We start from the raw sequence: 14,500 nt of genomic DNA on the forward strand, positions 1-14,500 counted from the left end.
CGCATGGCGAAGTGTTCGCCCTGGTAAGTGCGCCATTGTTGGATTCAATCAGAGTGAAGGAGAAAATCGCATTTCTGTTGGGCTTCGAGAACGCGCTCGTTTCATGTAGATAGGGACAAGGAATCCGCCCTTGGCTTTTCACCCCGTCCAGGCTAGCCAACCGGAACTACCTCTGGTTAACCTCCCGGCCTTTCTATGCATCCTTTCTCTCGCTGCTGGGCGACGCTGTATGAAGACGTTGAATTGCCGCTGAAGCGGGGAATGAGCACCTGTGTATTGCGTTACCGAAGCTCTTTAAAACCACTGTAATAGCACGTACTGTCTCTTAAACATAAATCACACAATGAGAATGTGTCCATTTGAAGCACAATAAAATTTGTTCGGTCACAGGCGCGAAGGCTATATGTACTTTGTTAATGAAAGGTCGATGACGACTTCCTTGTCCCTATCAACGTCAAGAGAGTGCGTTCTGCAAGCCTGCGTGCTGAGTTATTTCGTAGCAGCACACGCAGGCGCAGGCAGTGGTGCAGAGCAGCCGAGGTTTTGAAGAGAAGCAGGGAAGGTGCTGCAGCAGGCAGAGCTGTGTGGGCGAGATTTCGGTCACGGCGCTCAACGGCACAGGCATATCCCTCTCTCTCTCTTATCGTCCATAATTCACTATTCTTGTGGTTTTTTTTTAGCTACACACGACCAGAGCAGATTGCGAGCATCTGCTGTAGACTTGGGGGCCATTTTCACGAAATTATTGCTTATCAATGCAGCAATTCGCAACGATTACGCATGTGCATAGGTACTTACTGCGACGCCTAGTTTAGTAAACTAAGATTCCTCGTAAATTTAGAAGGATAACGCGTTAAATATTACTTGCTGAGAACCTCTGAAGCTCCAGGCCCGAAGGATAGCACAGATCCTCGTACTACTGCTCATCGTTCTTGTGGTAGCTGGACGACTGTAGCGCCATCCAGGGTCCCCTCCAGTAATCATTTTAGGTAACTCTGCGGCCCCAGGAAGGTTCGTGAGTGGTGTGCAACTTCTGCGACTTACCAGGCATAGCGATTTCGAGGAATACTGGGGAAAGCACACACTGCAGGCAGAAGCAGTGCAAAGGCAGCCGGTGACTTGGCAAGCACCAACGGGCAGCCGGCAGCGATGCTCCACAATGCAGCGAGCCGTGCAGCTAGTATACCTGTCCGTGCAGGAAAGTGCTGACGAAGAATGCGAGCGAGTCGGGCCACGGGATGGCGGAGAAGCAGTCCCACCAGCGCTTGACCACCACCGACACGTAGAAGCCGAGCACGAACGACACCGGGATCAGGTCGGCGAAGTTGCCGCAGTAGACGCACACCTGCTCGAAGAACCTGCACAGCGCGTGGTGGTACCCGATGCTATGCATCCACATCCTTACTCCGTCTCTAGCATAACTAGCTTTTTGTGAGACAGAGGCCCTCATCAACGCTTTTTCCCCTTCTTTATTTCGTAGTTTAGAGACGCAGCTAGCTAAGAGTGCTTATCGGAAAAGCCGCTAGACTCGAATGGGATGTTTGCGAGTGCATGTAAGCAAGACGTACCTTTATTGCGAGCGCGCTCATTTTATTCTGAAAGTACAGCGCTGTCCACTAGGAAAGAAAGGCTGGAAAAGCGTTGAATGCCAGGTGATAGAAATTAAGCCAGAGTGCTCCTCTGTCTTACATTCATGACATCTGAATAATGCTACGTTTATAGTATCTGCAGGTCTAAGATATGTGGCCGACATACCGAAAGCGCCCCCAGCTACTTGATCTATTTCTTCTTAAAACGCAGCTAAGACTAAGACTGCCGCCGGGCGGGATGAACTTTTTCGACGCATGCCTGAGTGCCGAGTGAGTGTGTAGCAATATATATACATCTACGGTTCAGTGTTTTGAACGTAATGAAGAAAACTATCGGCAGGCCTGAAGATTGCTCCTGCTCTGTAATCAATTAATGCGACAGCAGGCAGGCCCTCACAGCAGACACTGTCATCTTTCTTCTTAGCTTGATCCTCAGATAATGACGCTCATCTTCTCGAAGAGCACTTCTTTTCTGCAGTATACGTAAAGCACCGTCTTCGTTCACGGCAACATTGCTCACTGTGCTCTCTGAAATAGATGTACAGTCGTAATCATGATCTCCCAAAATGCGTGGCGCGATATATAAACCACATAAAGTTCCAAGCGCAAAGTTTTCGCAATATAGCTCAGTGGATGATGTGCAGGACAATCAGCAGCCATAATGATATACTTTGATAGTGATAGTCTATTGATATTGGTGTACCAAGTGCGCGGCTGCACTAAAAAGATGGGTACAAGATGAGTGGACACAATAGGTAACCCACAGCTGACGTTTCTTGTTTGGCACCCACCATTGCACTTGCGGGGGGGGGGGGGGGGGGGGGGGCTAAACACATATGAGGCATCCGACTACATATTTGAAGCAGGGATCACCAGTTAGCAGCTATTGGGACACTTTTGCACAACTAAATAACTAAACATTAAAAGCAAACACACCAGATGGGACTCACAATTTGTTGTCATCACTGAGAGCGAATCTGTAAAGCAGGTTCAGCACGTAGTAGGCGAGCAAATAGACGCATAGATCCGGCCACACCAGCTTGTAGATGCTGCCCCGCCACCTGCACCAAAACACACGTTTCGTTCAGATTAGAGCCGGGAAGAGGAGCGAGCGCTTCGAGCCATTGGTTCATCGTCATGCTCATAAAAATTATTTAAAGCGTTAGCTCTTCAAGGGGCGCTAAAATGCAACATTAAGGAAATTTAGAATAGTGAAGTATTTCTTCAACACTCGATTTGAATTTCCTTCGTGGACAAATTTTGCCCAATAATAATGGAATTAAGAGGAAAAGTTTCGTTCTTTTTTTTAGCGCCTGAAGTGCAGTACACACGCTGTAAATTTGACGCCACGCATTCTAAGATATTTTCGCTTTTTGGGAGGAGGGCCGCTTTCGATCAGCTAAAGTTCTAAATCCCTATATTGACAATTTATTTCGACTACAATATAACGAATAACCTGTTTACTGATAAACCATACCTCATGCCGTAGCGAGCAGCTATCGTGATAACTTCAAGCCCGTCTTTCTTCGTTTTATTGCGATAGCAATTACACAGACCCTCCAAGCGCCCTTCTTCCATCGCCTTCACCGTGAGGTTCCGTATTAAGTCCAACGGCAATAAAATTATCGACGCGTGTCGTAGCTGTGTGTGCGAGTGAAAGTGTGCGATGGTGAGCCGGCAATCACGGCTCAATGTTGCGCACGCGAGGGAGGAAGGCAGGCCGGAAATGCGCGGTCTTCTTTCGCGCACGAGGCACGGGGACGAGGCGACTGAGAGGGAGAGAGAGGGGGTGCGTGCTGCGCCGTCGGCTGCTGCCCACAGCGCGGGCGCGCGGGCGCCGCATCTTGAAAACGATACGCGATGTAGCCGAAGTGTGTGCCCGCGCGGGCCTCATCTTCAAAGCGATCTGCGATGGGACAAAGTGCATGTCTGATGATTTGTCTTCAGGGCTTAGCAAGGAGAGGCTTTCTAGAGAAGACGATCATTTCTGCAATTCCATTTGGAGCTGCGACTTGTTACATGTAGCTGAAGAGAATGAGCAGGATGCTTTATCTACGGACTAACTTTCAGATTTTTGTTGATGTTGGCTGCACCGACTCTCAAGTTGTCCACGAGTACCCAATTTTGTGAATTTGCACAGTTGAAGTTTGACAGGTGTCTTCAGAGGATCTGGATCTCGCTGGTGCTGACAGGTGTCTTCAGAGGATCTGGGTCTCGCTGGTGCGCCCACTGACAATTTTCTCAGAAGCCGCTCACACAGACCAATGAAGGTAGCTTCTCGAAATTTCGGAGGTGGCGTGTAGGCAATGTTTAATAGTGGTGAGTTCCTTAAAATGTGTCTGGTTAAAACGCAATACTCGTGGTTGATAAACAATGTTGCAAAGAACCTTGAAAGCGCCGGACACAGGTGAACATAATTTCGGGCGAGGTTGCACTCCTCGCATCACAGAGGGTTACGTTCGCAAACCACCCGCTGTCGTGGTTTAGCGGGTATGGCATTGCGCTGCTAAACACAAGGTCGTGGGTTCAATTCCCGCATCGGTAGCCGCATTCCATAGGTGGTGAAATGCAAAAGTGCTTGTGCACCCTGCATGTATTGAATACACGCTAAATAGTCCTAAGTGGTCAAGATTAATCCGGAGTCCCACAGTACGGCGTGCCTCATAATCATATCGTGGTTCTTGGCACGTGAAAATCCTGAATTTTATTTTATTTTATTTACGTTTGCAAATATTCACATAATTAGAAGTATCGCAGTGAAATTTTGCAGATTGTAAGTTGGTTCATTGTAGATACTAGCGAAATTCTTGATGTCATGGTGAAGACATCCAGCCTGTATATTTAACAAATTTGCGGTGAATCTGGATCGAGCAATTGAGTGTCCCATCAGCAGGCAAAATTCCTTCCCGACGTGTCTAGCTGCCTCCATGTAAATCACTACATAACCACTGCACTGATGATGACGGTGACGATTAGGTAAAGATTTCAATCCAAAAAACTCAAAGAGTTTAGAGTTTTGCTGTTACGAAAGTTTTGGCGTACACCCACAGAATTGTTTTTATATACATGTTATAATTTTAAAGTAAACTAAGATTTTATGATGATATACACGGTGAACTTACGCTAACAATAGAAGATGAATGAATTCCTGTGATTTGCTTCGTTCCTTTTTTTTTTCTCAGGCGTAAACACACGGCCTAATACATGAAGGCGCCCAAATTAAATGAGCTCCTCCCATAAGGTAGTAAAGCCTGGGCCATGAGGTAGCCTGGGCCTATGGTTATACTTAATGAAGTGCACGAAAATAAGGACACGTTGGAACGCCAACTGCGTCGACGAGAAAAATCTGGCGGCACAAATAACCCATGTGCTTGACACAATGCATAGAAAGCAAGCAGTTCGACGTTTGCATTTGCCTGCTGCTGCACAGTCAAAGCTGATAGATGGCACAACCTTTAAATAGGACTGGAAAGTTTTTTTATACAGCGAAGTTGTTAGTGCGACTACAAGCGCTCGAAACCTTTAATCGTTGTGTTGAAAGAAATATACAAGACAGCGTGTTTTAATTTGCAAGGAATTGGGAGCATGTAACGTGTGATGTACTATAAGCCTTTGGCGTGTTGCTTAATTGCGATATTTAAAGAAAATGACTAAATGCTCATTTCCTACCTTCTCAGAGGGACTTTACGGCGCACGTAGCATTTTTGACGGCTGTTTTCTAAGAAATATGTTTCACAGCAACTAACAATTTGCCGGAAATCAAAGACATATGCTTTGAGTGAAGTACCAGCAATGCATGGAGTGAATTTATACGTTTGTTATAGAACCCAATGTGGTCAGAGCTAAAAGCAGATTCCTACACTACGGTGTATTTCATTGCTCTGTATGCAGCAATGAAGTGCGGCATCACTTCCCCGATGCGCAGTTACACAAGCCCACAGCATCTAAAGCATGACATCATGGTAGCGAGCCTAAACAGCCATAGATCTTGAGGGCGACGTTTAAGCACGAGTGCACACAAAGACAATTTTTCATGCATAAGCATCTTGTCTAAGATTTTGCCGGCTCGTGTAACTGCACGCTCGAGAAGTTTAAATTGTCTCCGCGTTCGAGTACTCTTCTGCAGAATTCCGCACGAGTGTGTTCGTCGAATCTTACTTTTTGTTTTACATGCATGCACTATATTCCTGTGCTCTTTCTTTCATGCACCAGGCGGTGCTCCCTGATTGCCCCGATATCTACAATGAAATTCAAGCACTAAAGCTTCCTACAGAGTATGTTACCTTGCAGATAAACGTAGCGCACATATACCAGTAAAGACGTCAGCTACTACCGAACATGTCGTGCAGTATGTATGACGTTTTTTGTTATTTATTTGTTTCATTCCTAGTAGACTAAATGAATTGTTACTTAGTAAGCTGAAAGCCAGCGTGCTTAAAAGGCAGACACGCTGTAAGGACTTTGTCGCGACTGGTGTGAGATAGTGCATTAGTTAGAAAGATTAGTGCACCAATCAGCAAACACATAATTATACTCACCTGAGAAGTAACTTCCAGAAGCAGCCGAAGCCTTTAGATGTGGCTACCTCAGCTGTGTATGTCACTGTCATGGTCGATGTTCTTTACTGTTTCGCCACTTGTAGAACCGAGCACAGCATATACTTTAAGATGAACTTGTGCCTGCAATGTATGTTTAAGACAGCAAGTAACAGATGCTTTCATCCATGAAAACATTTTCTTCATAGCGTGGAAAAAAGAAATTGAAATGACTCTGCAGGGGTCTGTGAATACTGCAGGGGCGCGTTTCCGTGATTTTTCAACTTTTCGGAATTGAGAATGGTGTTTTACATTATCAGAGCAATATATATGGTAGTAAGGCAGTAATATGTACGGTAGTAAATTCAATTGATTACCTAGCGCATGGCATAGTTGGAAACCACTCCAAAGTACGCATTTCATATCGAGAATACAAGAAAATGGCACAAATGCATACATTATTCGCTCACAAGTGACAAGCTGTCTTCCTCCAACAAACCACAAAAAAGGGGGGAGAAGGGGGGGGGGGGGGAGGACCCGTACAGCTAGCACTAGGGATAAGCAGATACACACGCATAACTGAAGCATGTGCAAACCATTAACGCGCGAATGGACAATGAGCAATAACGCAAAAATTGGAAGACGCTTAAGCTTCGCTTTTAAGAGTGGAACGCGATAGCATTCAGAGATCCCTGACTGCTTCTCACGCTTCCCGACAATTGCAGCCTATGCAACCATAATGGTTACCGGGAAACACTGGTGGCGAACGCTATGCACGAAGGTGAGCTTTCTGGTAGAAACGCGGCCTCTTACGTGGGCCGAACCCGGACATAGTGCATAACCACGCCAAAAAATTACATCATTTTCAGGTTTCAAATTTTGTTTCGCACTTTTAATATTTAAGTCTGAGGAGATTTAACATAAAAGGCATGCGCTGTGGGTGTTTTAGTTCATGACCTTTGTTTGTGGATTGTCAATATCAAAATTCCGAGGAATAGCTTTCTCAAGAATGTAAGACAAGGTATGAGGAACATTAGCGATATAATGGTGTGGAAATATAACCCTCATATACCACACGTCATATAAGAAGGCATGGAATCCGTATATACTTATACCTAAATATATTCGGAGGGCTTGTGCGGTTGGAGATGATTTTCTCGGCCGCGGACGCCGGCGCCAACGCCGACACCGGATTTTCTGCGACACGGGGCCCTTAATGATATCGCGGTAAAAAGACGCTTTTAGTGAATGACGGTAGACCATTGTGATACATTTATAATGATGACGAAAATTTCAACCTTCCTTCCGTTCTTTGAATATGCTGGCCTACAAGCCGACGCCAGCAGCAGATAGCCTTCATTCCTCGTACATGATTCGGAACTTTAGGATGAGAAAACTTCCTTTAAAGCAATACATTCAGAAAAACAGCGCTGCAAACACGGCTTAGCAAACGTTTTCTTAAGATAGTTGGTTTGTAGCATAAAAACACGAGAAGAGCTCATTCTCAGCCGTATGTACTTGCGTTACTTTTTTTTTAACTACGGCATATCTTTCCTGCGCAACGGGACGAGGCAAACAGAGAACACACAGTGCGCTCACTAGCATTTCTTCCATCTATTAAACATTGATTGCTTATTTCTAGGTACTACTCGTAAAGTTTGTGAATTTGGGACAATAATAAACCATTTAAACAATTCACCGGTGTGTCCATAGTAGTCGACATTAGCTGTAAACCTAATCGCTTTCTTTTGAAGTCTGCACATCTTACGTCGTTGGTTGTCACTGTACTTCCCCATACCGGTAAACAATAATACACACGAGACAAAACAAGTTGTTATAGAGTGTGGGCTTAACAGAAACTGGAAAGAAAATAAGAGACGGTAGCGGGTCGCCAATAGCAGCTTGTCCACCGCAGTCGAACGAGCTCGCACCCGGTCCAAATCTTCCCTATCGGGTGCCATCAGGTTCGGACTCTCGGAGCAGCCCTTTTTCAGGCCCGTCGCGCATTGTATCGGAAAGCCGTGTCAGTCGTACCATGTTCGGCGGCCGAGTGCATGATGTAAAGGGAAGCGCATAAATGCCTCGCTGTGCCAAGCGCCTCTGCACTCATCAGGATCAAGGAGGGAGCTCGCCGTCGTCCGAGACTAATCCCCCCTTCCGCTGAATGGCGTTGCCAAGATACGCAGATGGAAAGCAGCTGTTCAAGCGCTGACGACTGCGCATATTTTCTACCAAGCAGAAGTGGAGATCGCACGCTGGCAATTCGAATCGTATCCCATTGATTTTAGCAAGTAACGCCTATAAACACTCGGAAAATGAACGGCACGTACTATTGGCGACAAAATTTCCGTACCCTATAAGCGTTCAACCTGGTAAATGGGCAAGTTTACTGATGCCAACGTGGTGTCCTGTCCTATCTGTATAGCCATTTTTTTCCTCATTACGTAATAATTTTTGCACACAGGCGGCAGCATGGCCTTGCCCATGTGCCGCAACAGGTGTGCTTTGTAGAGGTTGTTCATCAACAGTTAACTAGTATGGTCTCTGTGCCTTGCTTTTTCGCAACGCTCCTTGCTGTTGACGAAACCAACCAGAAGAAATTATCGCTCCCAATGACGCGATCATAGCATTCAGATGTAATGCACAAGGCTGTGGATTTCATTCGCGGCCACCACGACAACATTACAATGGCGGAGGCACGGAAAAGCACACGTGTACAGTGTTTTTGCTGCATACTAATGCACACAACATTATTCAAGGGTATTCTGCTATGGGGGTGTGCTACAGCTGTGTTGCTCGAGTACCCCCTGACCTCATCAGTCATTAGGAGGTATTTTTGCAAATACATACACGAGTTAACTAAATAGGTAACTAAATTAACAAGGTAACTAAGTTAACAAGTATGGTGTCCCGCACGCCCAAGCAAACATGAACGCATCTCACTCGATGAACGCAGACACTCGCTGTCAGAACGCTGGGGTGAGTTTGAGCGGCAGTAGCAGCGAGCGAATTGAGCTTCGTGCCGGTGCTCGCATCAACGCGATCTTAAGGCCGTTTCACATGGTGCGATTTTGCAGTGTGATTTTCGCACCGGAAGTGCGATTTCCGCCGCATGCGACGAAAATCGCAGTCGCAGGGCCGATTCTGCGATTTTCGGCAGCGACCAATCGGTTGGTCGCAGCGTCGCAACGTCGCAGCAATCGTTGAGATTTCCTGTCGAAATTGCGCCGAGAGCTATTTCGCGGTCTGTTTTCGAAAATACGGCGGTCACTCAGCGCAACGTTTATATATACTTTTTTGTCTATAAATATTGGCTCAACAAGCCTCGAACAGTACAACTAATTGAGTGGAGCCTTGGATTGTGCTATCGGTACGTAACATCAGCACCGACACGCGAACAGTGCAGATAAAAACTCGTAGGTCAAATTCGGTTCTGTGATTTCTATGCGTTTGTTGACACGCTACGTTGCTAATCACGCGACGCTTCTTTCGGTGCTGATAGTACGTACTTTTGCGTGATTTTTCGTTTTTCACACGCGCGGCGAGTTGGTAAATACTACGAGGTGTCCTTCACGGGAAGCCATGGCCTTCGGATGTCGTCCCAATTTTCTGGTTCTGGAGACAACTCGCGATATACGAAAACGTCACAGTTTTATCGCGGTATGCTTTTACGGACGGAACAATTTAAAGAATATGCAACTACGGCCAAATGTTATGGTCAATAGGTCACGCTATACGCGCGACCATTTAGTTGCAGTCGGCTGGTTAAGGCTTTCATACGCATTTTCCCCAATGAATTATCTCATTTCAAGGTTCTGTTACTTCCGCTGTGAGACGCAAAGCGAACGTGCGTACTGAATATCGTAATGAATGTTCTACAATAGCATATTTCACGCTTTGACTGGGAATAAACAGTATTGCCAATTTATTTTCGAAGCAATATTTAAACAGTTATTTTCTCATTTTTCTGATGCATCATTTTTCTCCTGAATAAAAACCAATAAACCTTCAGTGTGTTGTAGACTTTGTATCCTTACTGCATCTGTATTAACCCTCACCATTAAAAGGTAATTGCACATTTCGCTTACTTCAGTGCATCGAATTACTTTTGTTTATGCTGGTTGTAACATATCGCAGTACTCTAAGAAACTACTTCGCCATAAACATCCTTGCCTTTTCTTGTTTCTGTCTCTACTTCCTGTAAAACGCATGCAATAATGCAAAAAGCAGGCAAACACCCTGTTTTTATAAGCAGTAGATAACTCATTAAACAAAAGCAGATCAAAATTGTGCAGTGATGTAAGCCGGTTGCATTCCTTCGTGTGAATGAGAGTATATTTTCAAGTGTGGGTGGGTCTTGCATGTCCACAGCTCATATAGTGTGCAGACTCATCACGAGGCGTAGGTATTGCCCATCAAGATGGAGGCAATGTTGCCAATGAGTCTGCACTTACATGTATTACTGCATAAACTCGTATAACCATATCCCATCATTACTCAGTCGAGCTTGCTCAGAGTCATATTCACCGAAATTCTACTTATCCGAGCTTGCTCTGACTCATATTCACCAAAGTTATACTCGGCCAAGCTTGATCTGACTAATATTTACAAAGATTCTACTCAGGCAAGCTTGTACCGAATCATATTCACCAAATATCTACTTAGCCAATCTTGCTCTGACTTATATTCATCAAAATTCTACTCATGCGAGCTTGCACTGAGTCATATTTACCAAAAATCTACTTGTCGAGCTTGCTTTGACTCATATTCACCAAAATTATACTCAGATGAGCTTGCTCTGACTTATATTCATCAAAATTCTACTCAGATGAACTCACCAAAAATCTACTTGCCGAGCTTGCTTTGACTCATATTCACTTTATAGTCAGATGAGCTTGCCCTGACTACCACATGACAATATTCACTAAAAGTTTACTCAACCAAGCTTGCTCTTACTCCTATGCACCAAAATTCTACTCAGTCAGGCTCAAACGAACTCAGACTCATGGTTAGTTCGAAGTCTTAGTGAGCCGACGTTTGAGTGAGTTCACCGTGCTATAGCATTATGTGACCTGTGCGGTGAATAAGCAAACATTGCCTATGAGTACGTGTTGCATCGGGTGAAATAAGGACAACTGTACACACTGCAGTTAGTTTTCTAGAGTTTAACTGACCGTTGCGTGAAAGATTCGCCTCATGTCCAATCAAGCAAGTGCATTGGATCTGCATGACGTTTTTTTGCCAATCCTGCTGGCTGTCCTGGCCATCACTGGGTGGCCACATTTTGTACATTTCAACACAAAGTTGAATTAATGACTGTGGTGCAATATATTAGAAAAAGATGCTTGCATCACTGCACGTATAACAGTCAGAACATGATACAAACACATGCGCATAAGATGCACACAAATGACAAATGCATAAACATATGGAATCAGCTAACCACCACCTATTGAAAAAAAAAGAAAAAGCACAGGCCAATGCTCCAATGGGACTACGTATAACCATTCCCCTTGCCAGGTACATGGGCTATAGGAGAAACACACGTGCAACCTAGCAGTTACCTCAAGGTAGCAGCTATGGACGCTTTTGCATTCGCAGCTGGCCACTCAAGCACTCAAGTGTGTTCAGTGTGCACTTGTAATTAGGCACACTTTTCATTGTCTATATCTCAAAAATTTAATGTGGCTCCTCAAAATTTTGTGAATGTTTGGATTCTGAGGCTTGCAAAGGTAAATATCTTTATTCCATTCTCGTTCAAGGTGAAGGCTCATACAAAAGCTTAGAGATATTGTCAGTGCCCCTCACTTTCTCCCAGAACATAAGTAGTCTGTTATTGAGATTCTAGCAGCTTTTCAACAGCAAGAAAGAAAATCAGCTTCCCCTGTTTTCAGCATTGGGTTAACGCAGGAAATTCAGGGAAGCATAAAGTTTTGCTAATACAATCGGTTCGGGAATACCAGATTAGATTGTACCTTGACGCTTTCCTTGCACCTTCTTGTTTTGGTCAAATAACCTAGTTTGAAATAGCTCCAGTTAGCATGCTCTAACATTGGTCTAATACAGGTTAAGTACATGACAAGCTTAACAGACTGGTATGCTGGCTTTCATTTCCAGGAAAGGAACCATAGTGCCTGCTCCAGTTGGATATGTTTTGGTTATCTGGGGTTTTCAGCCTCACTTTTAAGATAATGTGCTCAAGCAGGTAGAAGCACATGTATGCTATTAGCGAGAGTTTCGATAGCTTCTTACTTTACACTTGTCACTATGAATACAAAATTTTAACGTTCGATTTTGTTATTAAACAAACACACGTACTCCTAACAAGGTATTTTAATGTTAGCCGTGTGGCTACGCGGCTGCGCTACGTACTGCAGAATATTGACTTAAGCTTCTTGATACAGATTCACAGCACACTAATAGCGCAAGAAACAGGACGAGAAAATAGACGACGCCCATGTCCGTCAGAATTATACGAAACTACGTACACAAGTAACTGCAGCTCCTAAAAAAATGAGGTGTCGGCTTTTACGCCTTTCTAAATATTCAAAGAGCACTTGTATGAATAATTACAGCACACGCGCCGAGACGTTCACAGATTAACGTTCACAACACAAATTCCATTGCACGTTCAGTAATTACACACCGATCATTTGCGGCTTCCTTCAGGGGCAGACGTGAGCTTTTGAGTTGGTGCTTGCTGCTAAGTTTGGTGCAAGAATATTGCTAGGAGCAGGAACCGCTTATGCGCGAACACGAGCAATACACACATATCCGTTTTTCAGAAGCTGACGTTAAGCACGGGTAGCGCGAGGGTCTCTGCGCGGACATGACCACTTCGCTGCAACCGAATTCCGAATACTGCATATGCGATGACAACAGCTATAGGGGCTTGGTGATAGGTCCTCTTGTAACTTGTTTAACCGCAGGAAGAACGACACAGGCATAAAAAACAAACGAGACAGCACACAGCGCTTTACGACCACCTGCGAACACCTGTTTACGTCCGCCATTTCTCCTCGTATTGAACTTGACAAACCGCTGTTGCGCATCTCCAAAAGAAATTAAACTTTGAAGCGTTTTTAAATTACAAAACGCACGTATTATTTGGTCCTAATAAAGAGAGGTCAATTATACCATAACGCGCACGTCTTTTCATTACATTAAAGAAATTATGCGGCGTGTGCGATAAAACCTGGCAGCAAGCAACTCTGGGCGTCGCACCAGTCGCATTGTTGAAATCGCAGTCATGTGAACGATCCCTCAAAAAATCGCATTGCGACCCGTGCGATCGCACCGATTTTTTTTCGCTCCAATCGCAGCATGTGAAACGGCCTTTAGCCGCGAAAACACAGGGAGGGAGGACCCTGCCCCTGCCGCAGGTGGCTTTCAAGATATAGCCGCGCGGGCCGGAGCTCGTGGCGCAGAATGCGCCGCCCCCTCCACCCTTGCCCCTTGGGGATCCCCGGAGCCTTCCGGTCCGGCGGGAGCGCGGCCGCAGTAAAGCGCGGCCCCTCCACCTCCCTGAACTCCCTCCGGAGCGTCGTGCGCGACTAGAAGACTGAGCGCTTCCTACTGGCTTCTCGCCCTTGCGTGCGCGAGCCGCGATTGCCGACTCACCGTCGCTTGCGTTATCTTGCACATGCAGCGTACGGCGCGGGGCGACAATTTTATCGCCCGTGGACTTTATACGGAATCTCACGGCTACTGCAGTAGTGCGCCTAGAGTGTCCATAAAATTGCTATCGCAACAAAATGGTTAACATTGTAAGTCCGTGCTGTGTTTGTGGTACGTATCTGCGTGCTGTCCTATGTTATTGTCCACGTAAAAAAATTACTTTCTTGATTGTGGTTACAGCTTTCATATATAGTCACGTGCTAATGCTGTATTACTACACTCGTAAACAACTTTCTGTGGCAGTGAAGGGAAAAACTACTGGGGCGGAGCTTCTGCAAACGTGTAAGGTGCCAAGTATGCCGGCAACATTTAACAGTGATTTTGGTTTACTGGAAGAGATACTGAAACAACGTAGCGTTAAAGCGCGGGGGTTTCTGAATCGCTCGGACGCGGAACAGAAAACCCTTGAAGGTAAGTCATATCTAGTCCCCAGTGTTCTATTTTGCCTTAGTCTAGCGCTATTAATTAAGATTTTTATGTTCTTTTCCCCATCCCACATGTTTTTTTTTTTTCAGGAGCGCTCTTACTTGCGCGCGTCACTTCCGGTATAGACCTACACCACGCCGCTACGTCACGAAAATGCGGTGGCGCTGTCGTCGGAATTTAGTTTCGCTTGGTAGGCACTCCGCCGCCGAGCCGTCGCCCGTGCCGCGCCTACCACAGCAGCCGCTGTGTTTCGCGGGTGGTTGTGCGGTTTCA

General features: G+C 45.5%; 1 protein-coding gene across 1 annotated transcript in view; it reads right to left on the reverse strand.

Annotated features, from left to right (window-relative positions):
- Nucleotides 1-6,198, reverse strand: part of LOC119465189 (bestrophin-4) — a 38,090-nt gene extending 31,892 nt beyond the window's left edge. The window contains exons 1-3 of the mRNA XM_049655250.1: nt 6,128-6,198; nt 2,540-2,668; nt 1,187-1,358 (exon numbers count right to left, since the gene is read on the reverse strand). Coding sequence (XP_049511207.1) covers nt 1,187-1,358; nt 2,540-2,668; nt 6,128-6,198 — 372 coding nt within the window. The remainder of the gene's footprint in view (nt 1-1,186; nt 1,359-2,539; nt 2,669-6,127) is intronic.
- Between the last annotated feature and the right edge of the window lie 8,302 nt (nt 6,199-14,500).

This window comes from Dermacentor silvarum, chromosome 9, assembly GCF_013339745.2.
Source record: "Dermacentor silvarum isolate Dsil-2018 chromosome 9, BIME_Dsil_1.4, whole genome shotgun sequence".
Lineage (NCBI taxonomy): Eukaryota > Metazoa > Arthropoda > Arachnida > Ixodida > Ixodidae > Dermacentor > Dermacentor silvarum.